This window comes from Leopardus geoffroyi, chromosome X (assembly GCF_018350155.1).
Source record: "Leopardus geoffroyi isolate Oge1 chromosome X, O.geoffroyi_Oge1_pat1.0, whole genome shotgun sequence".
NCBI classification, from domain to species: Eukaryota; Metazoa; Chordata; class Mammalia; order Carnivora; family Felidae; genus Leopardus; species Leopardus geoffroyi.
Window position 1 is genome coordinate 35,290,721 of NC_059343.1, and position 27,418 is coordinate 35,318,138.

At 58.0% G+C, this 27,418-nt stretch overlaps 1 protein-coding gene across 12 annotated transcripts in view; it reads right to left on the bottom strand.

The window, feature by feature from the left end:
* The window catches only part of BCOR (BCL6 corepressor), a 116,082-nt gene that overhangs the window by 22,809 nt on the left and 65,855 nt on the right, over positions 1-27,418 (bottom strand). For 7 of the 12 annotated variants that reach the window (XM_045473042.1, XM_045473036.1, XM_045473040.1 and 4 more), the window contains exons 1-3: positions 20,648-21,449; positions 1,606-1,731; positions 197-275 (exon numbers count right to left, since the gene is read on the bottom strand). In XM_045473042.1, the coding sequence (XP_045328998.1) occupies positions 197-275; positions 1,606-1,691 (165 nt within the window). In that variant the 5' untranslated portion in view covers positions 1,692-1,731; positions 20,648-21,449. Of the gene's footprint in view, positions 1-196; positions 276-1,605; positions 1,732-19,837; positions 20,158-20,647; positions 21,450-27,418 lie in introns of those variants that run through there. The other 5 variants (XM_045473033.1, XM_045473043.1, XM_045473034.1 and 2 more) reach the window with 3 other exon arrangements.

Consider the following 27,418-nt stretch of genomic DNA (forward strand, 5'->3'; position numbering starts at 1 on the left):
TGCAAGGGCCAAGAAGGCGAGCGGAGAAGAGCTTGGGTGAGGGCCTGAGGAGGGCACATTCTACTCAGCCCTGCCCTGAAACAGCCCCGCCCCGCCCCCCCAAAAAGGCCCTTTAATGGCATGCAAATTAATGCACGATTGATTACAGATCACTGATATTCAGATAGCCCGTCAACAGAAGCCATTAATCTCTTACCACGTTGTGGTTCAAGGGATTCTCTTCCCTTAGTTCCAGTCTGGCCTTTGAAGCGTCACCATCATTTACAGGAATTTTCCTATTTAAAAGGACACACCAAACTTCGTGACAGCGTTCCTTGCTTAACGCATCTTTCCGTACGTAGATGGCCCCAGGAGAGACCGGCTTCTAGTAAGCTCCATTTTGCAAACCGCCCTCACAAAAACATTCCTCACCAACGGCCCGCACTGAAAGTTGTCCCCACGTGGTGATTCAACTGGGCTGGGAGAAAACAAAGGAAAGGCAGGGCGCAACGGGGACGTGAAGTCACAAATACGTCCCCAAGGTGGAGGACGCAGAAATTAAGATCGTGCGCGACGCCTTCTCCCAGGAGGCCAAGTAGGCTGTGCGAGCCGACCCTTCCAGGTTCTACCTGAGGGCAGACGTTAGGGAGTCCAATGGCCAAACGCCAAAGTGGAAAGACACACATCACTTCTGCGTTCCTCACGAAGGCAGGCTTTCGAAAAGTTTTCCCCAAACAAAGTTTAGGGACCCTGTTCTACAACACCGGTTTCCATGGTGATAATGAAGCCATATTTGACTGCCTTTATCAAAATGACGGGGGGGGGGGGGGGGGGGGGAGACACACGAATATCATACAAATGCCAGCTGCTCTAGGCTCCCGAGAAAGCCGCACACCTGTGCCAGGCTGCTGCGGCTGCCCTGGGACTTGTTATCAGACGGCATCGATAAAGAAAGCGCTCAGTGCCAACTTGCAACTCCCCAGGATGAAATCGCTGCCCGAGCAGCAGCGGATACCCCGAACAGCAGCTTCAATCATCTACCGCTTAGCCGCCCCTACCCCACGCTCCAAAATTACGGATTAGGAAGCGTAAGAGAGCTGTCGGGGGATTGAGACCAGGAGCCGAGGGCCTCACTGAACACCCAGCAGAGGACACCGAGAGACCCTGGGCTTAAAGGAAGTGAGGGGTGGCTATCTCCCCATTTATTACTGAGCAAACTATTTGTTTTAAAAGCACATCGAATGCCGATCCACCTGGGCCCACACTCCTGACATTTAGAGTTAAAGCAGCATATAGACTGGGATTAATTCTCCTTCATAAATATGAAATAATAAATTAAGGACGAAAGTGCACTGAAAGGCCGCTTTAGGGGCTAATCTTTTAAAGGGCGGCAATGCTTCGCTGAGCCGGGTTGCCTGTTAAAACTGTAAATCAAGGGCCGCCGGCTAGGCGGGAGATCTTTCTCCCCCCACCCCTTTTGCGCCCACTCTGGCTTTGAGAAGGTGAGGGGGGCTTCCGCATGGGCCCTGCTCAGGAGCTTGGGGGGAGGGGGAGGGGAAGGGGGGGAGGGGGAGGGGGGGCACCCACCCTCTCTCCCCAGGGCCCCAGCCAGACAGGCCCACTCACCTGTCTTCGTTGATCCCACACATGCGGACCCTCTCGCTGTTCATCCAGCTGTGAACGTTCCCATACAGGGGGGTTGCTGAAAGCATGTCGTCTTCTTGGATGGCGGCTTTTCTTCAAGCGTCTAGTCTGTTTAAAAAAAAAAAAAAAAAAATTCCAGGAGGTTGACTAAAGAAGAGCCAAAGAGGGAACCGGAGAGGCTGTCTTTCCAAGCAATTCATACAGAGCGCAGACTCGGGAGGGCACGTCGTACTCGATGTCCTCCGGATGTCCAGGACGGATGGGGCACACCTGACCCAGAGGGTCCCGGGCTGACCGCACACGACTCCCTGGCGGGCGGGGAGGGGTCCAGGTGCCACACACATCACCACCACCCCTGGCCTCCCTTCTCCTTTCCCACCCTTCGGGAACACACTTGGCAGTGCAGTATCTGGATGGAGGGTTAAAAAGAGTCGGTGGGCTGGTGAACCATCCCACCCGGCCCTAGATTAGATTAAGCGCCGAACCCGGGTGGTTTTGCCTGGGTGGTTTGGCCTGGGAGCTGCAGAGGGAGGCGGTTGAGTAATTCAATGACGCCTGCTCACTGGGGACAAGAAATCATTAGCGAGTGCAGAAGTCTTAGCAGCCCAGGCTGCCGGGCTGCGAGCCACTGGCACGCTGGGAGCGGGCAAAAGGCACCCATTTTCCACCCACGGGGAGGGGGAGGCTGCCCGGGCAGCGGAGGGGAGAGCACCTCTCCCCCGCCCTGCCTTACCTTCTCTGCCCACCACCCCCACCCACATCACATTCTAGTTTGCTGCATGAGTGAAGGGTCAGGACAAGCTGCATTTTATTAACAGGATTATCACGGCGCGTGATTTATCCTCGTGCAGGATTTTAATTGCTCTTTGGAGGTTGAGCCGTTTCTTTTGACTGCGCTTCAGCCCATATCCTGCTGTTAAATGCTGGGTTAATAAGTAGGGGAGCCTTTAATGCCTGGGACCGATGGCCCTCGGCAATCTCCCCCCCCCCCCACCCCCCCCCCACCCCACTCACAAACACATCGTCATCCCCCTTGTCCGGGCCGGGCCATGGCATCCTTACGTGGGACCCAAATCTGAGTGTGGAAACACTGGTGTGCAGATCGTCGGGGGAACTTTTCTTTCTCCTCCCTCACACACCCACCCACACAGTTTCCGAAAGCCCAAATGTTCCCTAACTCGACACATTTCCTTTGTTAGCAGGGAAAAATATGCAAATGCTCGCTTTTACACTTGAGCACAAGGAGCAGACTGCCAGGTCGGCTGGGCTGGAGGCACCGGGTCCGGGGACTCTTTCGGAGAGGAACTGAGGGTAGGGGTGGGGGAGGCACCTGGGAGACCGGACTCCAAGAGCCAGGGCTAGGCTAGCCCTCGGCATTTCTTTGTCCTAACTAGGCCTTTTGTCCACCAGTATCCCCGTCGGCCCCCTATACATGGAACACCGTCTGTTAATCGAGAGCCACACACACAGACACCAGGGCTCAGAGTTGGAGCTCAACAATGAGGCTGGAGGAGGAGGAGGAAGAGGAGGAGGAGGAAGAGGAGGAAGAGGAGGAGGAGGAGGGGAGGAGGAGGCAGAAATCTGCAGTTGTAGCAGGCCTGGTGGGATTCCAAGCGCACGACTTGCCTAGGAAGTGTCTCTTTCTTGAGACAGAGGCGTTTCCAATGGGCTAGCTGCGGTGCCCCAAAAAGACAAACTGGGGTCCTAAAGAAGGTTCTGTCGGGGCTTGTGGGCTTGTCTCCCTTCTTACAGACATACAGATCATGTTGAGGGTCGTCCGCCCCTAGTGTAGGGATGACCACCAGGCACATTCAAGGGACTGTCCCCTTCCTAACCCCTGCCGCCCCTTCTAACAAAAGGAAGACATTCTGGGTGGCCCGGCCGTCTCAGATCATCCTACTTTGTCTCCCCCCCACCCCAGGGCCAGTGACCCCTTTCCCTTGAAAGGGGTTTTCTTGAGAAGGGGAGGCCTGCGCTGATCGGAAAGGTGAATGAGATTTAGAGACACCTGGGGCCATTGGGTGCTTTCAGAGCTGTTCGCCCCTCTCCAGGGCTCATCCTGTGGGGCTTTCAACATTAACGACGCACACTTAAATGACACCGGGCGTCAGAACCAAGTGGCTTCGCGTGCACGGGGTCAGATGGAGTGCTGGGGGTGGGGGGCAGAGGGATGAGGCTGAACATTGAAGATACAAGGCAGGGGGAGGTACATGGTTGGATCCTGCTGACTACACACACACACACACACACACACACACACACACACACAATCTTTAGCTGCCCCATGAACTTTTTGTGAACTGTTTAAAAGTGGAGGTCTGTTGAACAAACAGCGGCGCCACTGCCAGCCATAATTTCATTGCAACAAGCTAAAGACTTTTAACTCTTCGGGTTCCTGGCCAAACACCGAGCCAAGTGGGAAGGGCCAGGGAACAAGGGCCCTGCCTAGCAGGAGGCCCTTCTCCAAGGTGACAGCCCAAATCCCCAGCAGGAACATTGTAGGCAGAGGCCATGTTGCTCCCACCCTGCGGCGACTGAAGGCTGGGGACCCCCCCCTCCCCCACCTCTCTGGGGATGTAGAACCAAGGGGACGTTGGGGGAAGAAACACAAAGAGACTGAGAGGCGGAGATGCAGCGATGCTCATCCCATGCTCCACTTTCTAGAAGGGGCTGTTGAAATAGTTGGGGTCTTTTTTTTTTTTTTTTTTTTTTTTTTCACTCTGAGAGAAAGTGCTTCAAAACTGACTTCGCTGACCCTTGGGCCACGGTGGAGAGGACAAATAATGTGCTTTAGATGGCAAACAGGAGCAGGCACTTTGCTGCCGCGAGAGAGGCTCTATTTCCCCGTGTGCTCCCCACCCCCATTCTTCTGCGTGCAGGCCAGAAGCGCCAGGATGCGTGAAGTCACTCCACAAGAGCACTTTACAGGCACCAACCTGTTTCCCTGTGAGCTGCTAAGTTACACCTTGGCTGTGGGGTTTAACCCTTTTTTCCAGGAGTGCAGAGAAGGGGGCCGAGGACGCAGGATAGGGGTGGAGAGGGAAGGGGGAAGGTGGGCCGAGAGAAAAGGTCCGACGGGGAGACCGAGCAGTGGCTGGTTTCTAAAGTAAAGACCCAGGAATTGGATTGGAGTGGGTGCCCACCGGCACACCCAATTCCGGGGAGAGACCTGGCTTGCAAAACGCGCACGCGCGCACACACACACACACACACACACACACACACACCCTGCGAAGTAGCCTCCAGCTCTTGGACTGGAAGTGACTGGAGGCACAAGAGGCCTTGTGCCTCCCCCTCCCCCACCCCAGGACAGACCAGGGTGGTTATATGCTCTGGAAGCCAAGGGTGATGGTACGAGTAGGAGGCTTGGCTTGGACACTGGGGAAAGGGCCCCACTGGCAGAAAGAGGTCACAGGGACCAAAATTAAGAGCTGGCGTCCCTGACAAGGGACACTGCCAAGCCTCAGACCAGACAGGAGGGGCACAGGCCCCCGAGAGGCACCCACCACCTCCACCATTTGACCCATTCGTGCCGTGAGAGCTGCTGGTCTTTCTTTAAAGGCGATTTACCCTGGCAGACAGCAAACAGCAGGTTGAAAAGAGAAGGAACAGTGACCCTGAGAGGCTGGGAGGAGCCAGGGGAGGGAAGGCAGCACCAGATCGCTCCTGGCACCCCTCTTTTTTCTCCACCGGGCTCCTCCTGGCACCAGGCCACTTTTACTGCCTCCACCCTTGAAGCGGTGATCGGTTCAAGTCTGCACGTCACACGTGTCAAGTTCACCGACAAAATGGAAAGCATCGCCAGCAAACCACCCCAACTCTCACGTGGCACGCAAGCATGAATGGTGCCCCTTCCTAGGGTCTCTCTCACTTGGCACCCCTCTCCTCCACCAGGCAGTTTTCCGGCCAGTGGCCAAGAAGGCCTGGGCAGGTTTGTGGGGGGCTTCTGGCTCAGGAGGCTGAGCTGGCGGCAGGGAGACCAGCCGGTGTGCAGCGTAGGCTGGAGACCTGTTGGGGGGAAAGGGCCTCCCTCACGTCATAGCTGGTTCTCTGGGCAAAACATGCAAGAACGCGGTGACCACAGCCTCCCAGCTCCCACCCTCATCCACAGGGTGTCCCTGGGCAGGTGGCCGAACCTCTTCAACCTTGGTCCCCTCATCTGTAAATATCTGGCACCGCGCTTTCCAGAGGATTAAACTGCACTGTGGACTTGAGTCTTGCCCGGCAATAGCGAGTATAGGCGGCGTTTAACCCCATTAAACAGCATCTGACTCCACGAGGCACACTGTGGAACAAGCCCAGAATGGCTGCAGAGTTTCTCCGTGGCAGTGGGAAGGCTGAGGCAAGGACACAGAGGGGGCCAGGCCAGGGAGGGGTGACCTTCAGCAGAGTTGTGTGGATTTCATCAAAGCCCAAAGCGAACCCCGCGGGAGCCCTTCCTGGGGCCGCTCCAAGAGCAGACTGAGTCACGCCCAGCGGCACTTCTCTCCCGGTGTCAAGGAAGGGAGGGGTGAAGAAGTTTCTATTTTAGGATGGGGGGAGGGGGGCTGTGTGGGGGTAAAAGATGTGAGGGCAAAGCTCTCCCGGATGTGCACTGTTGGGGGCGGGTCCTCCTGGGTCCCTTTCCCCGGGCGGGTAGCAGCGGGGAGAGGGGGACCCCAAGACAGCCCCCTTCCCCCCCCCCTCCGCCCCCCGCCCCGCGTCGGGACAGGGCTTCCAGAGATGTGGCTGAGGTTGGTGGCTGGCTCTGCCCTCCCGCCCTCCGAGGGTGTTGGAGGGGTGGGGGGTGGGGAGGAGCGATCCAGCTTGCCCAGGCGCCGTCTCTTGGCACACTTCAAGCCACGGCCATTGCCTCTGGGGGCGTCCCCACCCACGCCCCAAGTTTTGCATTAGTAACAGACTGAGCTGCGGAGCAGGAGGGGAGAGGGAGCGACGAGGATGGGAAACTCGCGCAGCCCTGACCTTTCGAGCAACCAGAACCTTCCCTGCCTCCTCCCGGGGCGCCTGGGTCAGAGCAGAGAGCCACTCGGGTCTGTCGGGGGTGAACTTGGCCCTCGGCGGCGGCGGCTAGGGCGAGCGGGGGAAGGGCGCCCCCTCCCCTGCCTCAGCCCCGAGCGCGATCGGTCGGCAACAAAGGGATTTTCTCTCCCACCACACACACCCGTGCTGCTCCGGGCTCGCCCGCCCCTCCTTGCCGCTCCTCCGCCGAGGTCCCCGCGCGGGGCCGCGCCACGGCACACACACCCACACCCTCGCGACGCGCCCCCGCCCCGCCTTCCAGGAACTCCGGCTCTCTCCGGGAGGAGGCCCGACCTCCGCAATCCCCAGTCCCCCCGACCCCGGTTAACCCCTCGGGCCCTGCGGCCCCGCGCGCTCCTCTGGGGTTTCCCCCTCCCGAGGCCCCCGCGCTGAACCTCTCACAAAAAAGAACTTTGGGTGGGCGCACGCAGAACCCAGGAGATGCTCCGAGCCCGGCCGGGGAACGCGCACCGCACACCCTTCTCCTGGCCGTCGTCCTGGGCTCCTTCCGGAGCAGACTGGCGTGTTATCCTCCGTGTACATGCTCCACCCCCCCCCCCGACCCCCTGCAAGCCAAATGTAGCCAACTGTGAAGTGGGAAGGGGTTCGGGTAGGGGAGGCCTCTGCAAAGGATCCACGGGGAGAGGCGCTGCCAAACCGGGGTGGGCCCCCCACCATGCACACCCCCCACCCCCACCTGGCACAGCTGTGGGGTGGGGCAGGGTGGGGCAGGGTGGGGCAGGGCGGGGGGGGGGGGCGGGCTCTGCAGTTGGACCAACGTGGGACGCTCCCCTTCTCCCCTGACACCGCTGCCCCCTTGTCCCTTTCACTTTCTTTCACGGTGATGCCACACACCACCACGTGGGCAAGAGAGGGCCCATTTGGAAGCTGGTGTCCCTGGACAGGACTGCGCCCAGGACAGGAAAGCTAGGTTGGATGCGATTAATCACTCTTACTTCCCCCTCCCCCCAACCCCACACACCCTTGGGAGTGTGCACAACCTGGGGGCAAATCCAGAATAAACGAGCCATGTCACAACTCCAGAGGGGGTGTCACTGCACTGCAATCCCTACCAGGGTTTTGTAGGAATGAAACACACTTAATGCTCCCCACCCCACCCCAAGGAAAAAGCTATACCATAAGGCTATTAACAACAGCTATCATGAGTACACAGGAAGCACAAAGGAACTTTTTACGCATAAAAGATACATAATACATTGGGTCCTGTGATCTGCACCCGGGTTCCTTGCTGATTGTGCGCTGCCTGGGAGTTCTGGGAGGGCCGGGGATGAGGGTCAGAGGAGGAGAGGGGTGCCCACTTTCTTTACAAGGAACAAAAGAAACCCCATGCCTGCTACTCGATCCTGGAACTCGGAACACCCCAAACAAAGCTGTGGAACAACTACGGTGGAGATGGGGGCCCATGAATTTTTGTAGCTGTTCAGAGCTTAATTACTCCTCCTTGATCCGTGGGACTAGACACGACACCGCCAAGGTTAAAATGCCCCGAACAGCACCGAGCAGATGTGAGCGAGCTGGCAGACGCGCAAATGAGGCCTGCCTCCGAGCACGATAACAAGTGACTAATACATTGCATATCGTTGAAAGAAAATTATTTTTCTCTAATTTGCATTTGCTTGGGGAAAAAAAAAAAAAAGCCAACCAGAGTCCCTCTTCACAAGCACGAGTCTAATCCTGGAAATACAGCCCGGCTGCTTTAAGAGAGCTGGAAGGAGGGAAAGACTGCCAGTGTTTTGGCGTTACAGGCTTGTTTATCTTTCCGCCTTTCCTCCAAGGCGAAACTCGTTTTGCAAGCAACATTCCTACAGAAAATGGCACACGTCATAAAAAGAGACCAATTTATAGAACTGGCACCGAAGTTCATGTATCACTCCAGAAGCATCTCCCAGCTCCCCACTGGGGAACCCAACTGGATAGAGAAGTCCACGTTGAAACTCGGAGAGGGTAGCCCTGGGGGGCTGGGGGCAATGAACTCAATTTGCAGATATCCTGGAGGCTGTACTCTCAGGGACCAAAGTCACAGAGAAGGACAAGATATGGAATTAAATCAGCTCTGGATGATCCTCCAAACCCTAGAGGCCAGGGCTGTGAAGGCTCCAACCTTGGGATGGGGAGGGGAGCGATTCTGACACCCAGTTTGCCCCAGGACTGCCCAGAGGCAGGCCCACCTTTCTGGCCATCCTGAACCCGCCTGCTTGGGCCAGCCATGCATCTCCAGGAGTGGCCAAGGCGATGACTGCCGCCACCAACTGCTCTCCCGTCCACCCCGGCGCCTCCCCGCCTCCCCGCAGTGTCTGGCCAGCGACCAGGAACTCAGAGAAGGCCTGTGGCTGGTAGACATCTAGTTGATTAAGTCACAGAGTGGGCGGCGCTGTGGGCACACCTCAGGACCCGCACGGTTGCGTCCTGCAGCTGAAGGCGAACGTGCTCTTGAAAATGGGAAGGCTAGGATGTCTGGGGAGCTCAGTAGGTTAAGGGACCGACTTCGGCTGAGGTCATGAACTCACGGGTCCGTGGGCTCGAGCCCCGCGCCCAGCTCTGTGCTGACAGCTTGGAGCCTGGAGCCTGTTTCAGATTCTGGGTCTCCCTCTCTCTCTCCCCCTCTCCCACCCGCACTCTGTTTCTCTCTCTCTCTCAAAAATAAACATTAAAAAAATTAAAAAACAAAAAGAAAATGGGAAGGCTAAGCTAAGGGGTGTGGGCGATCAAAAGCCAAACCGTACCCCTGCCCCCCAATACAACCCGCCCCCCTTTTGGGTCCTGAACCTACATGCCTGTCTCTCCAACTTGTCTGAGTACCGGAGCCATTTCAGAGCCTCTGCAACTTCCAGAAAGCCTTCAATCGTGAATACATTGTTTCCAACAAGCTTGCTTACGGGTTCAAAGTTCCTTTCCCAAATCTTGAAAACCCTGCTTGCAAAAGCACCTGAGGAGGACCCAGGTCCACAGATCCTGGCCAAACCCCTCCCGACTGGGTGACACTCAGGACCCTGTGGACCTTCTCTGCGTGACAAGCTCCCTAAATCACAACACACACACACATCCCGCACCTCCATCCCAATTCCGGGAGCCCCAAAGGTGTGTGTCGGGGACCCGTGGGGGGGAGGGGGGGCAGCGCACGGTGCTGCCGAGTCTCGCTCGCACCCGAGGACGCTCCGGCCGGAGAGCGGCGGCCACCTCTGCGGCTCTCCGCGGGCCTGCATAGTGCACGCTTTGTGTAAGTGCCGAGGAGGCGCAGCGCTGCTCGTGCACCAACAGCTGTCACATTATTTGCACTCGCTGTAAACAGCCTTCACATTCCCCCCTTACCACATAGTTAAAGCCAGACTAACAATCCACAGTTAGAGATCAAACCAACAACAGCAGCATTGTGTCTGCCTCCGCTGCCTTCGCACCAAGCCCAGCAGCTGGCAGGTTTCTCCGGAACAAGGGGACCCCCCTCTTCCCCCACCCCGCCAGGCTCCAGCCAAGGCTGGCCAAGGCAGCCCGTGCGTTTGTCGCCGCTGATTGTGAAAGCAAAAAGAGCACAGCCATTTCGCAGGGATTTCTGTGTGGTTTATCAGCCCTCTCCCAGAGTTTTCTCCTCCCTCCCGGTGGCTTGGGGAGGCGCCCCTCCCCCACTTCCTCAGCTGGGAATAAAGGTTGTTCAGGCTCCCAGGGTCGGTTTCTGTGCTCAGCAAAGCGTGGGCTGGCCTGCCCCGGGCCGGGCTTGGGGTCGGGGCAGGGAGGCCTGCGAGCTCTCCGGGCCTCTGCACTTCCCGTGGCCCGCGCGGCCCCACTGCCTCCCGTGCTTCGAAAATTGTCCAACTCCCTGAATACTTACTGGCCGCCCCACTGATCAAAATGTCTCCTTTATGATTTTTGGTTAAGTCGAACATTTCCATAATCGTCATTATTAGCGCAAATTACACGCCTAATCGGTCCTTAAATAGATTTTAATTAAATAATCATACAAGGCTCATTTTATGACTTAAGAAAGGCATTACTTTTCCTTATAAACTTTCCACCAGGATATAGACTAACGATACCAGACAAATACTTATTCTTTGAAAATCACCAGTAACTGATGGGCAAGAGTATCATGAAATGATACTGTTTCACCTTCTGGAATCCAAGCAGAGACCAGACATAGCCGCATCTGCGCAACTTTCCTCCTGAGAAGGGGAGGGGGGGGGTTTCCCCTGCACAGCATTACTTTTGTTGTCTTCTCTTTCAGGCCAGTGGAAACAACCCCCCAAAGCCACTTTCCTTTACCCATCTGAAGAGATTTCTCCAGCTGGACGTCTCTCTTAGAGACCACTCCTCCCCTCCCCCCCCCCCCATCCATCCGCTTTCCACCCTTTGGTCGGCTTGCTCAGCCTTGGTGCAAAGCAGGCAGGCCGTGCTTGTTAAATGCTGTGTAAAATGCTGTTAATAAAATAATAAATACAAAGGATGGAGGCTGCTGGTTCCACGGGTGTTTTGACTGGAAATGCCTTGGCACTTGTCATGTGTTTATGGGAGGGCAGACAACTCCAGGATTTACATAGTTTGGACATTTCTGTACTTCATTTATTCTGTCCTAAATGACGTAGGCCTAGAGCTATTTCAAGTTTGCATTTGTACAGAACTGTTAAGTGCCTAAGAGCTTCTCCAATTAGACCAAGTTTTAAATCAGACCCAAAGCTGGACCGTCCCTACACTCTGACTCGCCCCTCTGCCCCTGCTGCGGGAGAAAACAAACACTCTCAACAGCAACCCCCTGTCCCTGCTCTCCCCACCTTCACCCCTTCTGGGGGGCATCCAGGGCAAAGGTTAAGGTGTCTTCAGATTACAGGCATGGCCCTGGCTACCCAGTGTGGAAATCATGGCTGTGACGCGCACCCTGGCCACACTCTACCTCTAAAATAGTGAGCTGAGATGCGGGGGGAAACTGCTGGCCTGGTAAAACCCACTGTTCACAAAACAATGTCAGCAAAGGCTGGAAGGCATTCTTTAGAGAGGGACCAGGGATTCGTGCCTACTGAAGCTCTTTCAGCACAAAGGCTTTTAGGGGAAGAAGGGAAAAAGAGGGAGGAGGGGGGGGAGGAGGAGAGAAAGGGAGGGCTCCTGTTTCAGAGCAAGCATCCCCTGAGAGTCAAGAACCAAGTGTAGCTTCAATCAAACGCTGACTTCCCCTCTGGGAGTCGAGTAGGAAACCTGATCACAGTAGCTTACTACCGGCCTGGATCCATACAGGTCTGGTTTTCTTCTCATGCTGGTAATTTTTTAAAATACATATCGATATAAAAAAAAAAAAAAAAAAAAAAGAAACAATCCCTGGCAGACTTTATTGAAAACCACACTGAGACCTCGTAACATCCGGACTTAATCCCTATCAAACAAACCACAGCACCTCTGGCCTCTGCAGCAGGCCACCCCCTCACCTCTTCCAACCAGGTCTCTCCCCTCCAGCCACTGGCTGGCTGTTCTCTCTCCTGCCAAAGAGAAGGACGGGAAGGCTTGCCAAAGAGCACCTAGATACCGGGTTCTGGAATCAATTCCTAACCATATAGCGATCCCACTTAGGGGCAAAGAACTGCAACAAAAGAGGAACCCACGGGGGCAGGCCAGAGGAATATCCTTGGGAGGGGAATTTAAACCTGCATCCTTGGTCCCTGGACACTGGCTTGAGCAGGTCTCTGGGGCGCGCAGGGGCAGCAGGGAAAAGAGTAGCAGCCTATAGGAACAAGACCAGTCATTCAAAGCGATCCCTAATCCTCAGGGCCTACTATGTGCCAGGCAGTCTTCTTTGATCCTAAAGGTGGATAATTATTCCCAGTCTTACAAATGAAGAAACTTACTGAGGCTCAGAGGCCATAAATAACTTGCCCCCAAGGTCACACAGCTAGTAAAAATGGGCCACGGTCAAACTCAGTCCTGGAGTTGCGGAGAGGAGCCAATTATTGGTTTAATTGTACCATTTGAAATCCCCAAGAACTTCGGAAAGCTTCCTTGGTCCTTGTACTCGAGTACAGGGGGAAAGCGTTTAACACCTTTGCGACTCAGGCCACAAGGAGACTGGAACCCAGTTTCTCCTACACCCAGGAATCTCTTGGCCCAGTTGAAGTCTTTCCCAATTTCCCGACTCCCCCCACACCTCCCTACACTGGAGGAGCCCAGAATAGGCAGGGGTAGGGGGATCGCTCCTCCCAGATCTCTGCAAAAAAAGCGCTGACTCCTGGTACTAGAACTGGGCCCGCCACCATAGTTGCCACATAAAGCAATAAATCACATTATCTAGCTAGAGCAAGAGCCCTTTGGAAACAGTGCCTACACCTACCTTTCCCAGGGTTTTAAGGTAAAACCTCAGGGACCAAAGTGGGATGGGGGAGGAAATTAAAAGGGAAGTGGCTTGCAAGAGGCGGAGCCCTACTGGACTCCCCCCACCAGCCCCCGGGGTGGGGGGGGGCGGGGCGGGTCCCCGCAAAAAGCCCAAGCCCGCGGACAAGCTGGGGACCGGTTGATCTTTCATTTTCCCAACTTCTCATCCCAGAAGCGGGGGTGGGAGCCTAACATCCCCACCCCACCCCTTCCCCAATTTCCAGATCTGCTCCAGGCTTTCAGATGCTCCGGGAACTCCCCACACCCGACGACACAGGCTCCACAGCCTCCAAGGCCGAGGGCCATCTCCTGCTCCGCTTCGGGGCGACCGGGAAGGACAGGGGCACCGGACAGCCGGCTGCCCCTGCGGGCTTCCCGACCCCGGACCGGTTTCTCCTCCAAGAGGCCGAGGCTCCGGATGTGCGAAATGGCTCCAGAGGCGACTGGGCGGGCAAGGGCCTCGGCAGCGGGAGGGATCGAGGCAATGGCGGCGCCGGGTCCTCACCCCGCTAGCCAGCCGAACACGCCCCCGCCGCCCGGCGGCCCCTGGCTCCCTGCCAGTGGCTCTCGCTCTCTCTCTCTCTCTCTCTTTTAAACTTTTCGGCGTTGGCGATTGGGACAGGGTTTCCAGCCTCCGCCCTGTCCCGGCCCCTTAACTCGGTGCAGGTCCGTCCAACCCCCGGGAAGGCGACCCCCGCCCCGGCACCACGAGGCAGTGGCCCGGGCCGACGCCTTCCCCCCCCCACACCTAGAGCCACCTGGAGCGGGCGCTTCCCGAAGCGATCGGCATCCGGTCGAGCCTGGGACTACTGCGACCGCTGCGACCGGGGAGGAACTCCCGCAGCCTCCAACGGTCCGGGCCTGGCCGTTGCGCGTGCAGCGCGCCCCACACCCGCGCGCTCTCGGAAAGAACTTCTGCAGGGGGGAGGGGAGGGGAGGGAGTGGGGCGGGCAGGCCTGTGGGTTTGTTGTTGTTTTTTTTCCTTTTTTAAACTCTCCAGTTGCAAGAGTTTTGGGTGTCCCTGGCACGACAGCCAGCGCTCGGGTAGAACAATAGAAATGGGGGCTTGCCGGAAATGGTGCAGGAAGACCCCCCCATAACCCTATAAACCTCTCCTCCCCTTGCCATTTACTGTTGGCATTAAAAGACCCCAGTGCCTTCAATGCAATGGTGCCTGTTTATAACTTTTCCCCGCTGGGTCCCCATACCCTAAACAAGTCCCCCTCCTCACATTATGAAATCGTAAGGGCAAAGATCGCTCCCAAATCTGTGACCTCTGGGAGCTCTTTGCGACTTTCACCTGCTCCCTCCCGGCACCCCAACCTGACTCACCCCCTCCCCCCAGTAGTTTCTCTGGTTTGCACCTAGACAATAAATTTAGTTTAATTTAGCTTCCGGTCTTTAATTTTAGCAGGTCTCCTTTTTGCATGCAAATCAATATGGCAATTACCATCTAAAAGCTCGCCCAGCCCCGGGTCAATGTAAATTGATCATTGTCCGCCTTCCACAAAATAACACCGGGAGTCTGTGGTGCATAATGAGATTATACTGGAAACTGTCTTTTAGATCACAAATTATATTTTATGCTGTCAGGATCTTCTAGCGGACTTCCCCGCTAGTCTAATCACAGGGAGCCGAGCCCGTGGGTGCGGAGGGGCAATGATTGGCTTGGGGACACATGGCTCTAAAAAAATAACCAAGTGAGGGACCCCCATTTCCGAGACCCTCGGCTGGAGACGGGCACAGACGAGCTTGTGCTGGGAAAGGGGGCCTTCTACAGAAATATCGCGGAAAAGCATCGTTCATTAATCCCCATCCAACACAAAGTCAGATACCCCTTCCAGAGGAACACGTTGTAGACGACCAGCAAAAGCCGTCGGGCCGGGCTGGTGGTCGGGGGAAGTCGCGGGCCAAGTGCTCCAGACGAAAGCGGCTTGGCTACCATCGGGGTTGCCTGAGGAGGCCATCTACTCCTGCCCCGGCAGCCTCTCAACGGTGCCGCCGCCACCTAGGCCCCAGCAGCGCAACCAGCTTTTGCAAACAGACGGAATCCCGCGGGCCGTACACACTGGCAAAGCAGCTGGGGCGGGCCGTGGCCGGCCTCGGCCTCCCCTCCCCGAACCGTGTGAGCGGGCGGCCGAGGCCTCCAAGCAAGGATAAGGTCCTTTCTCGCCGAGAGCACCACTCTCCCGCCCCTCTGCGGCCCCCAGGGCACGGGTGTGACCCTGGGGCCTAACAAAGGGCCTTCAGAGTTCCTTTCGGCCCCGGGCGGGCGGGGGAGGGGTGGGGCCAGTGGGGAAGGGGTGGGGCTCGCCGGCCGAAGTGGACCCTCGAGGTCCCCCACCCCGCCTCGCCGCGCCCCGCGCCCTCGAGGAAACCGCCTAGGTGGCATTGTCAGGGCTGCCGGGCGCTCCAGAAGGCCGTCCTGGAGTTCGGGAGGCACTGCGGCCTGCAAGCCTCCCGCCCAGCCCGCGGCCCAGCCCTGCCCCGCCCGACCCGGCGCGGGCTCCACCCGAGTGCGGTCTTCCCAATAAAAGCTGGAATTCCCGGCTGGGCTCAGACAAAGAGGGACCGCGGCAAATCGACGCCGCGGGCAAACCAAACCCTAGCCTAGTTTACGTGCGCGTCTGGGGTCACACAGGCGCCTGCTAATCCACCCTTACACAGGCCGTCCCTGCAAGGTCTCCTCCAGGAGAGGGAAGGGAAAAAAAAAAAAAAAAAAAAAAAAAAAAAAAAAACCTAAAGCATGCCAATATGAAAGCCTACCTCCCCTTTATTCCTCCCGGAGGCCGAACTTCGCACTTCTTTCGGTTCTATCTTTATCAGTCTACCAGGCTGAGAGCCACATTAGCAGACAGGACTTCGGAGCAGTGCCACCACGCATTCCTCCTGACCCAGAGCTGAAAGCTACTCCTCTTTTTTCCTCCACCTTCCATCCACTCAAGGTCAAGAACACAAAACCTCTTAGAAATCCTCCTACCTGCTCAACACACGCCCTCTCCCCTGCTCCAGAAGCGAAGAAACTGTAACCAAAAGTGACAGTAGTAAGTGAGGGCCATCCACCCTTAAGCTAGGCCACTTTGCCCTCAGTTTCCTTCCAGCCAACGACTCGCGATTTCCCGGTGAATGAGTGCAGGAAGGCGGTGGTGCGGCCCACACTTGGGTGCCCACGGAGCTCCTGCCCGGCAGGAAAGTCCACAGTCAGGCAGTGAGTCGTTTTTGTCATTCAGCCTGTGTGTCTAAGCACGGATGTATGCATATGAATGCTTTTTGTGTTTCCAAGTGACCCTCTTCACACCTTTAAATGGGCTTTTGTCTCTGGAACGCACTGACAGAAATTCTGCCCCAGTTTCCAGCTCAACAGAGTCTGGGATTTTCTCTTAGGATATCACTATAGGTGTCTGTATTTGCATACCGGTGTTTACATTCCTCTCGGCCAGTTCTTTATCTCTTCTGTATCTCTTGTTCCATGTGGGCATCGGAGCCCAAGTGTCTTGATTTGTCTCAGCACTTGTCATCCAGGCGCACATCTTAATCTGAGCATTCCTGTCTAGCTCCTACACCTCCCCACTACGTACAATTCTTGCTTTGCCAGTAATGTGGCCCATTCCCAGGCTACACCAATATGGGTTTGCAGTTTAAATAGAACTAGAGGATCCCCTGGACCACAAACCCTACAAGGAAGAGGGTGGGGAAGGAGGCAGAGGTGTGCTAACTCATGATTCATTTATACACAGGGTAACCCACCCACCAATTTCAACCTCTAGAAAGAACTAGACCACTGTCTGCAAAGTTATGTTACATCTTCAGATGGATTCAATATCGACCCCACGTATGTGTATATGAATGATCGATCTTGTACACATCGCTATCCAACTCCTGTTTAGAGGCTGTCTCCTTGCACATATCTGATCCTAACTACCCACAAGTTCATGGTTAAGGGTGCGTCTATTTATACAGACAACCCAAGGACCTCTATGCTGTGTCCAACGCATACCTGGACACACGGGGCCTGACATTTCAGCCTCAGGTCTCAGGTCTGCAGCAGTCTTGGTCAGAGGCCCCACCCCACTACAGCTCAGGGCCGACCTTCCTATTACTAGATGTCTGCATGAATTCTCTCTGGGAACGCTGAGGTCTATATCTGCATTTCCCAAACTCAGTTCCTTAAGTGAGGGTGCCCGCTATGTGTGTTCACACCTCATTCCCACTGAGAAGTCCTGGGTCAAATTAGATCATCCAGCAGCTACGTTTGGTTCGTCCAAGAATCGAGTCCAATGCACCAGGATGTGAGCGTGCGTGCACAGAAGAGAAAGGAAAACCCTAGGCCCAGACTCCCGCCCCGCCCCCTCTCCCCCCCCCCGGGGGGGTGCTACTCTGCCTCCAGGAATTTCTACTAGGATCTTTGCCCCCACACCCCCATTACACTCCGTTGCCTTTAAAGGGTTAAGAGAAATCCTCACAGCCTTCCCTCCACCCAGCTCGCAGAGCCCGCAGGCTTGCTCGCTCACTCGCTGCTCACGGGAGTCTGCCGCCGCCTCCGCGGCCCGCCCCCCCCTTTCCCGTCCTTCAGCCGGGAGGGAGCCTGCATGCCTGTCTAGACCGATCTATCACAGGCACACCAACAACACCCGCGAGAGCGCGGAGACCCTGCCCAGGTCCCCCTGCTCGCACGGTTCCCGGCGGGCAGAACCCGAGGAGCGTGACCGCGCCTGCGGGGTGGGGGTGGGAGCCTACCCGCGCGGGCCGCCCCGAGCGCACCGCGGGTTCTCGCCGGCCCTGGCCCCGGCCCCCGGCGCTCCCGCCAGCCCGGCTGCCGGGGCAGTCACAGCTCTGCGCGCTGGGCAGTCCTATTTTTATCTTGTCTAATCCCAAACTGGGCGGGGAGCACAGGCGTCGTGCTTAGAGAACAAGAGATAGGCGAGGGAGGCGGGGAGGAGCAGCCAGGCAGCGACGCGAGCAGGAGCGAGTTAAAGACACAGTCGAGGCGACCGAGAGCAGGAAGAAAGAGCGGGCTGCGCGGGCCTCGCGGCGCTGCACGCAAAGCGCAGCCCGGCGAAGTTACACACTCGCCTCTCCGCCACCCCTCGCTGCTAGTCCCTCCCCACTTCCCAGCGGCGCTCTCCGAAGCCCGGGCCGCGGGGGCCCTGGCCTGTGTGGGAGGCAGAGGCCCGGCCGGCCCTGCAAAGGGTTGGGAAGAATCGCTAATGAGCTGTGCGGCCCATTGATCCGGAGAACACTTCCTAATTAACTCTCAGTCACCTACTGGTGACAGCGCCTCAAAGGACAGCGCTGGGGCCGTGCGAGCCCCAGCCCCGACCTGCCCGCCAAGCGCCTGGCGCCCGAACCCCGCGCGTTCCCCTAACTACCCCAGGTTCTGGGTGAGTGGAGGCGGATACCGGCACACTGAAGGCTAGCCTCCCATTAAACCTGGACGGCATATTAATCACCGCCATCTCACCTCCCCCCCCCCTTCCTCCACGCGGTGAAATCATGCCCAAAATAAACACGAGAACCAACACTGCAAAGCCCAGACCAGATAACAGGTCGGGGGTGGAGTGGGAAGGGTCGAGAAGCAAACGTATTCTCCAAGTGCCCACGTACAGAAGTCTCCGAGGCCGACAATTAAAATGCCTTCCACACAAGCAATTTCGCTAGCAAAACCGAATCCAACACCTCGTAAGGATTGATTTCGGCCCGCGGTGTCCGTTTCCAGGGCCACAGGAAGTGTCAGATGGCTAGAAATACCCAACTCTGTCTGCGTTCGCCACCCACTACCTTCTGGGGTGGGCCATTTCCTCCCTGTTTTCACTTCCAGGCCAATTTTAAGGATTTTTCGACAAGAGGCTACCCCTGGCACCAAATACCACCACCCCTCCCCTCCCCTTCTCTCCAAAAAAATTAAAAAAAAAAAAAAAAAAAGAAAGAAAGAAAGAAAAAGAAAAAAGAAAAGAAAAAACCCCAGCTAAAACCATGAGCTGTCTGGTCTAGACACAGAGAGGCTGTGAGAATACCTATTTGAAGAGCGCTGGTTTCTTTTTAAGGTTTGTTTTTAAATACACATAACCCTCCCCCTTCCTTCGCTCTGCAATTCCCCCAACCCCCACCCTTCAGACGCCGGCGGCGCGCGCCCTCGCGCGCAGGCACTCACAGCCTCTAGCTGGAGATCGCGGACTTTCTGGAAAAGATTCATTAACAGCAAATTAAGCCTCGCCTGGCCTCGGCCTACACGCGGCCAGACTCCGCCGTCTCAGGGACCCGAGGAAGTGCCCACTCGAAAGTGCGAGCGGCGGGAAGCCCGCCGGGACCACGCGTGCCTTGAGCCGCCCTACTCCGCTCACGGCGCCCCAGGGCTTGCTTGGTAAACAGCAGGCGCACGTCGCCGCCGCCCCGAGCCCCCGAGTTGGCAGAGGCTCTGCAGCGCAACGGCCCGCCTGCTCCGAGCGCGGGCCCCGCGGCGCGGCGGCGCCTTGCCCGCCTCGCCCTCCCCACCTCGGCCGAGGATCGCGCCCGGGTGCGCAAGTTCCTCTTCGCCCTCAGCCTCTGCGCCGCACGCCCTCCGAGTGGGACCAACTTCCTCCGGCCGCAGACACGCACACGCCCAACCAGCTTCCCCACCAGACTCCCAGCAGCCGGGTGGAGGGCCCAGGTCTCACCCCCCCCCCCTCACCGCCCGCACCCTCCCTTCCCGCCGCCGCCCCCGCACATTCTACCCCCGCCCCGGGGGGCTCACAACTTAAAACCTACTAGGCAACGTCGGGGAGGGCGTGGGGGTGGGAGGGAACCGCAGATTATAATTTCAGAAGAACATTTTAAAAACAAAGCGTCTGACCTGGCGGGCGGGCGGGCCGACGGGCCGAGTCGGAACCCCTAGCACAGCTCGATTTCCTAGTAGTTTCTTCTTCTTCTTCTTTTTTTTTTAAATCCACGTGATTCGCGCTTTGGGGCAAGCCAAGAAAAAACCCGGGACTCCCCTCCCGATTTGCGCGGCGGCGGCAGCAGGTCGAGCTCGGCTCGGCCCGGGGCGCCCGCCACACACCCTCGCGCACGCACACGCCGCCGTTCCACTAGGAGGAACGACCGTCCCCTGGAGAGGCGAGGCGAGGCGGCGGCGGCTGGGGGTTTTTACAGTTCTTTCCCGAGTCGAAAAAGAAAGCAGACGGGAACCCGCCGCCCTCCCCTTCCTGCTCGCGAGCTAACGCCGAGCCGAGCTTCCCAGCTTCCAGCCCAGCTGCCCCCCCCTCCCGCGCCCGACTCGCGGCGCTCCGCGGCGACCGCGCTCCCGCGCACAGACACACACAGGCTGCAAACTTCCACTCGGCGAACTCCCTGCTCTCCTCCCAGCCCCCCGGGAGGCGGCAGGCCCCCCGCCGCGCCCCTCCCTCCCCGATGCCCACGCGGGGCCGCTTAGGCTGGCTGCATTTTTAATAACTTACAGCTAGGAGATAAAAACGAAAGCGAGCCAAGCAGCCAAAGGGAAGCGCAAGGCGAAAGCTTCGAGCTCCGCGGGGTACGCGAGAGTCGGAGGAGCAACCCGCTGCGGGCGGGGGCCCCGAGGGAGGGGGCCGACTGCAGCCCGCGGCGCGCCCGCCCGCCCGCCGCCCGCGCGGCCTCCCCGGGGAAAGGTGTTCCGAGCACTGACCTGAAATCCCCGGCCGGGGAGTGAGCTGGGAGCCTGCGATTCGGCGCTTTGAAGTTTTCCCCCCGAACAGAGTCGAGGCGGCGAGGAGGAGCGAGGGGCGGATGGCTGGACAGGGAGAGGTGTGCGGGGTTGGAGGAGAGTGGGATGGCGACGTTAGCCAGCGGAGAAGGAGCCGGGCCGGGGAAGCGCGGCGAGCAGCAAAGTTTGCCGTCCCCGGCTGCCCGCAGCCCGCTCGCGGCGCCGCGCTCGCTCGTCTCCCTCGCCGTCTGCTGCCAGCCGGCTGCCCTCGGGGTCGGCCCCGCCGAGGGGTGGGCTCTGGGCTGGGTGGGGGCGGGGCGGGGCGGGCTCAAAGCCTCCGGGCAGGTGGCGACAGCCCCGCGCGATCCTCCGGGCTCCCGCGGCTGGGCCGGGCTCGGCCGGGCTCAGCAGCTCCCGCGCCGCCGCTGCTGCCGCCCGCGCTCGGGCAGGAGCCCCAGCGCCATGTTGACGGATCGCCGCGAGCGCCCGCTCGGGCTGGGTGTGTGTGTGTGTGTGTGAGTGTGTGTGTGTGTGTGAGTGTGTGTGTGCGAGTGTGTTGGCCAAGTCGTCCCTGCGCGGCGACAGCGCGGCTTGGGCTCCCCGCCCGGCGGCTCGCGGGCTCCCCCTCCGCCGCCGCCGCCCGCCTCGCTCCCGCTCTCGGTCGCGGTCTGGGCTCCGGCGCGTCTCCCCCGCAGCCGCCGAGCTCGGCCCGCGTTCAGCGAGGAGCGTAGCTCTGCCTCACCTTGCCGCTGGGAGCCCAGGCTCCGTCTGCCGCCGCACGCCGCGATCCCAACGCGTCCCCCTCCCTGGTTCCCTCCTCTTCCTCCTCCCCCTCCCTCCGCCCGCCCTCCCTCCCTCCCTCCCTCCCAGCAGCCGCCTCCCCTCCCCCCGCAGGCGCAGCGCTCGGGCGACAGCCGCCCGCCCGCCGCCGCCGCCTCCAGCTCTCGCAAGTTTGAGCTCCCCCAGCCTCCGCTCACCCTCCGCTGCGGCGCCTCGGCGGTGGGGTTGTGGAGGGGTGATTCCCCGGGAAAGGTTTGCCCGAGTTTCCCCAGCGGTCATCGATTCCTGCCCCGGCGCGTTTCGCCTCTCTGGGTCCGAATCCCGGACCACTTGGGTGGCTCCCCCCCTCGCCCCTTGCCCTCCCCTCCCCCGCTCGGACCGAGTTGGCCGCGCACACCCGGCCCGGGCGCGCGTCCTGGGCGAGCCAGAGACCGGCTCGGGCGGCGGCGGCGAGGGCGGCCCGTTGATCCCGAGCCGAGGGGATGGGGGGCGGCGGGGGCGGCTCTCCCAGCCGCGCTCCGAGACTCCCCTCGCTACCCAGAAGGCCAGTGGAGGACCGCAATTACCATAAAGCGCCTCGCACTCCGCGCAGCCAAAGCTGTCAAACCCCGGCGGCAGCCGCCGCTGCCTCCTCTCGCCACCAGCGCTGCGCTCTCCCGCTCGCGCGTCCCTTCCGAGACCCAGCAGAGCCTGGCGAGTGCGCGTCGGCGCCCACCCTCGCCCTGGGTCGCCCTTTCCTCCGGGAGGAGCCCTTGCCCATTCTGGTGTCCAGAGCTACCTGAAAACCCCACGCCGGGCCCCAGTGGCCGTTCCGCCCGAACTCCGCACCCGAGTTCCCCGGACGTTTCAATTGTGTGGGAATTGTTTGGATACGCGAGGGGGTGGGCAGCCAGTGGGGCACAAGGAAGCGAGGGTGGGGGCGGTAGGGGAGCGGAGATCCTCCAGAATTTCTCTCGGTTCGCGGGCATTTCATAGTCTGCACCTCAGATGGTTGGAGGCTCCGTCCTGGCCCCTCACCCCAGCCTCGGGAGATTATCTCCCGCGTTTTATTTTCCTTGGCAGGGAGCAACTTTTGGCTTACACCGTTCGCCCCATAAATTTCCACTCGGTAACGTCGTGCTGATCGGTGCTCGGCGGCGGCGTACAGCCTGCGCCCGCAGCAGTTCAATTCAATTGACACGTATTGAGCTTCTCCAGCGCACCCGGCGCGGCGCTGGCCGCGGGGGGGAGGGCGGGGGCCGGCGGGCGGGAGGGGGAGGCGGAGAGGCGAGGTTCCGGCCTCCCCGGAGCGCAGAGCCTCTAGGGCGAGCCGTGAAGCCCCAGTTCGTGAGGCTGGCGGGAAGGGGTGGGAGTGGGGGAGGGGTGTTCCGGCCTAGCCGCACCCAGACCGCGGGCCCGGACCTCGCGGCAAAAGGTGATCCTACTGGGCCCTTCGCTAGAGTCTTTTTATGCTGGGGGTGGGGGAAGTCTCTTTCTGCCTAAGGACAAGATGGTGCAGGCTCGATGAGAACATCAATCCGAAATGGAGGTAGCTTGTAAATCCACACGGAAAGTTTTAAAATATCCTGGAGTGTCTCCATGCCAAAAATAATCAAAAGCATCTCAAGTTGATTACGAAGTCAAGGTCAAGGCCAAAATCAGCTCTAGCTAGCAGATCCCTTTATACAAATTAGACTTAATACTGACTGCGGGACTGGTGTTAGGTGCGATGTTATTTGTGCTGTTTTAGTTCTCGGTACATAGTTATAAAAAGAGCCCTTTTCAAAGCAGAAGTGAAACATCTCTACCGTTTGAAACCCGAAACTTCGGGCAGAATTAAATCTTCATGCTCCAGAGCTGCTTATAACAACTGATGTAAAAGACAGGCAGGCAAGTGCCCCCGAGAACAGTGCCCAGCCCTGCTGGGCCAGCGCCACTTCCAGGACTCGCGCCTGCATAATGGAATGCACGCCTTTTTCTTCCCAGTCTTTCTGGAGGTGGATGTCTCTGAAAGCTAACCCACACATTTTTTTAATCTCCGGTAACAAGCAGAAAGACACCTGGACTATTATGCTGTAAAGCTATTTTTTATAAAGACATTTTAGGGCCAGACATTAAAAGTTATTAGACTGAACGCATGCGAGTTACAGACACAGCTGGAGAAAAGGCCTCTGGTTGTGTGTTGTAGCAACATTTCTTTTTGAAGCGACTCCTTTTATTCAAAACAAGTCTAAAATAACCGGGAAGGCTGAAGTTGGGTATTTGTGGGGAAACTCTCTGAACGTGGTTTCAGGCGAGGAGGCCGCTGTGCCACCGTGGGCCGCGCAGGAGAGCTGGCCTGGGCGAGTGTGGAGCCATGCCAGGCCCTTCCGGCTCGGTTAGGCCGCCGCCGAGACCCTGGCACGGTGCCCGGCCACCTTCTCTCCCCTTCCCATGCCTCCCCAACTCTCCCCCCAGGCACAGGCTTTTCCCGGAGTTAAGAGTCGCATGTAACCGTCCAGAACTTTTGGAAAATCCAGGAACTAAGTGAGACACGGAGCCTGCTGCCTCTGAGTCCTGTGGCCTCCTGGGGCTGCTGACAAAGGGGCCTGTTTGTCTAACTTTAAAAGTCCTAGAGTTAAAATGAATTGCGGGGGGGGGGGGGTGCGGTGCTGTAAATGTGGGGGGGCCTCGATGCTGGAGACAAACAGGCCAGTACATTCGCCTTTGACGTAATCTGCAGCGTTCAACCCCCCCCCCCCACACACACACACACACACACTGTTTTAAGGAGCCGGGCCTCCATGGTATCCCCGTGCGGGCTGGTGGGATTAAAGGGTTTCGTTTCCATCTCTGAGGGATACATTTTCCAACTCTGTGGGATTTTAAAAATATCTTATTAAGGGAGTCCTAAGAGGCATGAGTGTGTGTGTGGGGAGGGTGGTTCGTGACTCACTGGGAATTAAAATGTGAGATTTTCCGGAGGTGCTCTAAGGCAGGGGAGGGGTAGGGAGTTTACACCTATTGGCCCGGTTAGTTGGAATTGTTCCAGGGAGGAGGAGAAGAAAGCTCATGAAGGGCAGTCCCATCCTGAGTCCCCATTCAGGAGGGGAGTCCGAGAGCTGGGGACACCTCGGAGCCTATGGAGCGTTTGGGCAGCTAGGGCCTTTCTGGGCTCCCTCCTCCCCTGCCCTCCCACGAGTCCCCCGGGAGCTGACCTGGGGGTCAGGCCGCTATACCCAGCACTCAGCAAGGGGAGGATTTCAATGAAAGCAGAGGAGGAGGCGGAGAGAGCCAGTGAGTGAGTGCAAAGGAGAGGAGGCAGCACAGGCAGTGGAGAAATAAAGAAACAGGAGAGGTGCAAGGCTACCCCTCTCCCACCCACCTAGACCTCAGGCTCTCAGGCACTCTTCTGCACATTCTATCCGAGCTCTGCAATCAGGCAAGCAGGCTGGAGCCTCAGGGAACAGGCCTGGAGCCCGGCCACCCTTTTCCGCCCAGACTGACTGTGCAAGACCTGTCAGAGCCTCTTCCACACCTTCAACCACCGCCCAGGCCTAGGGGAAAGGCCATTCCTCCCGTGGTGAGGTCCTTACCTGGTATTTCGTGGACCCTGGGGTTCCAGCATGGTGGGTGCGGCTCATTTGTAACAAACGTGTAGGATCTAAATCATAAAGCTCTGTAGACCCCTGATGACACTCTTCAGAGGCTGTCCTCACATTTATGACACTGGTTATGGGGATAGGTGGGATTTGGGTGGTCACGGGCGATGTATTTTTACCTTACATGGTGTGAGCTGGCCTATTAATGTTAAACGTTTTAAATTATTTATTTTTTTTTCAACGTTTATTTATTTTTGGGACACAGAGAGAGAGACAGAGCATGAACAGGGGAGGGGCAGAGAGAGAGAGGGAGACACAGAATCGGAAACAGGCTCCAGGCTCTGAGCCATCAGCCCAGAGCCTGACGCGGGGCTCGAACTCCCGGACCGCGAGATCGTGACCTGGCTGAAGTCGGACGCCTAACCGACTGCGCCACCCAGGCGCCCCAATGTTAAACGTTTTAAATAACACACAAACACCCATACTAACCGGTTGCTTTGTGCAAAGAACTCTGGGCTACCCGGTGGCACTGAAAAGATTCACTAGCCTGCCCCCTCCAAGCACAGGGCATCCTCCGTTCCAGGGATTTCAGTTATGAAGAAACATCTAAAGGGAGCTGCTTTCCATGGCAGAAGTCTGCTAGACTGAGAGGTCGCTAGGTTGAAGAGGGCTGTTCTTTACTGGGCGTTTGGGGGAGGAGGGTTCAAGAGGCAGGCAGAAAGTTAGTACCCACTGCCTCTTGGAGTTCACACCGAGGGGCTCGCTGGGTAGACGGGTGTCAGCCTGATGAACATAAATAAGGGTGGCTTCAGGGAGGCCCTGTCTTGCGCTCCACCTGCCCCCCCCCACCCCCCTTAAGAGCCCTCGAAGCACCACGAGGGCCGGATGCTCCTGGTGATAAACCCGGACGCCAAGTCCCACCCTGGCTGCTTATTGAGCAAGGCGCCTTTGGCTCATATTTTACCCGGCCAGGGGGGCAGTGAGTGAGAGCCCCGGGGAAGGGGACGGAGAACCACCAACGGCTTGCCTGCGGAACCAGCAGGCTGGCTTTCCAACCCCAGCCATTTTGTATCCTGCCTCCCTCCTCCACTCCCGGGGGACCCCTGCGGAAACGCACCACCCTGAGCCCGAGCCCCTTCGCAGGCACCACCCGGGGCCTGGAGGGATCTGGAAGGCTCCACTAGCCCCTCTCTCAGGGAAGAAGGGGACTACGGCCCAGCAGATGGAAATGCGGAGCTGATCTCTCTAAAAACCTCTGAGGCCCTCGCAAAGTCGGGCGCAGAGGTGAGTGGCGGGAGGTGGTTGCCTCGGGAAGGTCGGCCAGGAGCAAAGCTTGGGGGCAGTGCGAGGCTGGGGATTCCACAGGGCCTAATCCACGGCACTTTTTCACCCGCTCCCATTCCCCCTCTGGCCCACTCTGCTCTGCCTTCACTCCTTGGGCCCCCCTCCCCATCCCTGCGACCCCTGGCTGCAGCCGCGCAGCCCCTGGCCGAGAGTGCGGGGGGGGGGGGGGGGGAGGGGGCGCAGGGTGGTTTGTGTTGCGAGGCCTGACAGAACCTTCTGTGTGCGGCGGAGGGAGGAGGCTAATGCATAATGCACAGCGCCTGGAAGCCCGGCCATTAGCGGCCTGTCGGTGACACAGACAAACGACTGAGAGAGAGGGAGGAGATCCAGCTCGCTCTGGAGTTTAAATATACCAGCGTGGAGGGGAAACGCCATGATTTAAAAGTGTGTGTTTGCAGACACTCGCATATATTTTAATGATTTCCAGCAGGCCAGGCGTCCCAGCCTTGCATCCCCCTCCCCAAAAGGGGGATGTGTATGGGGAGGAGGAACCAGGGCAGAGTGAGAGGCCCCAACCCGAGACCCATCGGCAGCTTTGAGACACGAAGGGAAGGAGAGGTTGGTCATCGCAGCGCGGAGAAAGCAAGGCCTAGGGAAGGCGCACGATCCAAGGCCATCTCCAGATTTTTTTTTTTTTTTTTTTTTTTTTTTTAATCTGGCCATGAAGCCTTCCATCCCGGACTGGACCCTCTACGTTGTACTAGAAAGGCCGGGGGGGATGACTAGATCCGGCCACCCTTGTTTCCCCCCAGGCGCCCCCATTTTTGAATCTTCCTTTTCCACTGACAATCCAGAGACCTCCTTCCTCCCCGTTTAACACACCAGTGTTTTTTAGCAATTAAGGCGAGAAGGGGGTGGGGATAAAGATAAGCCAATTTTTTTTTTCCGCCATGCAAGTGTGAAAGATAAGATAACGCTAAGCTGGGGCAAAGCGGCCGCTTACAACCTCCCCTCAGCGATTTTGATCGGTCACTTCTTATCTCGCAAAAATGCTCCTTTCGAAAACTGCATCAAAAAAAAGAAAAAGGCCGAAGGAAAGCATTTTCATTTGGAAGTGACATTTAAAACC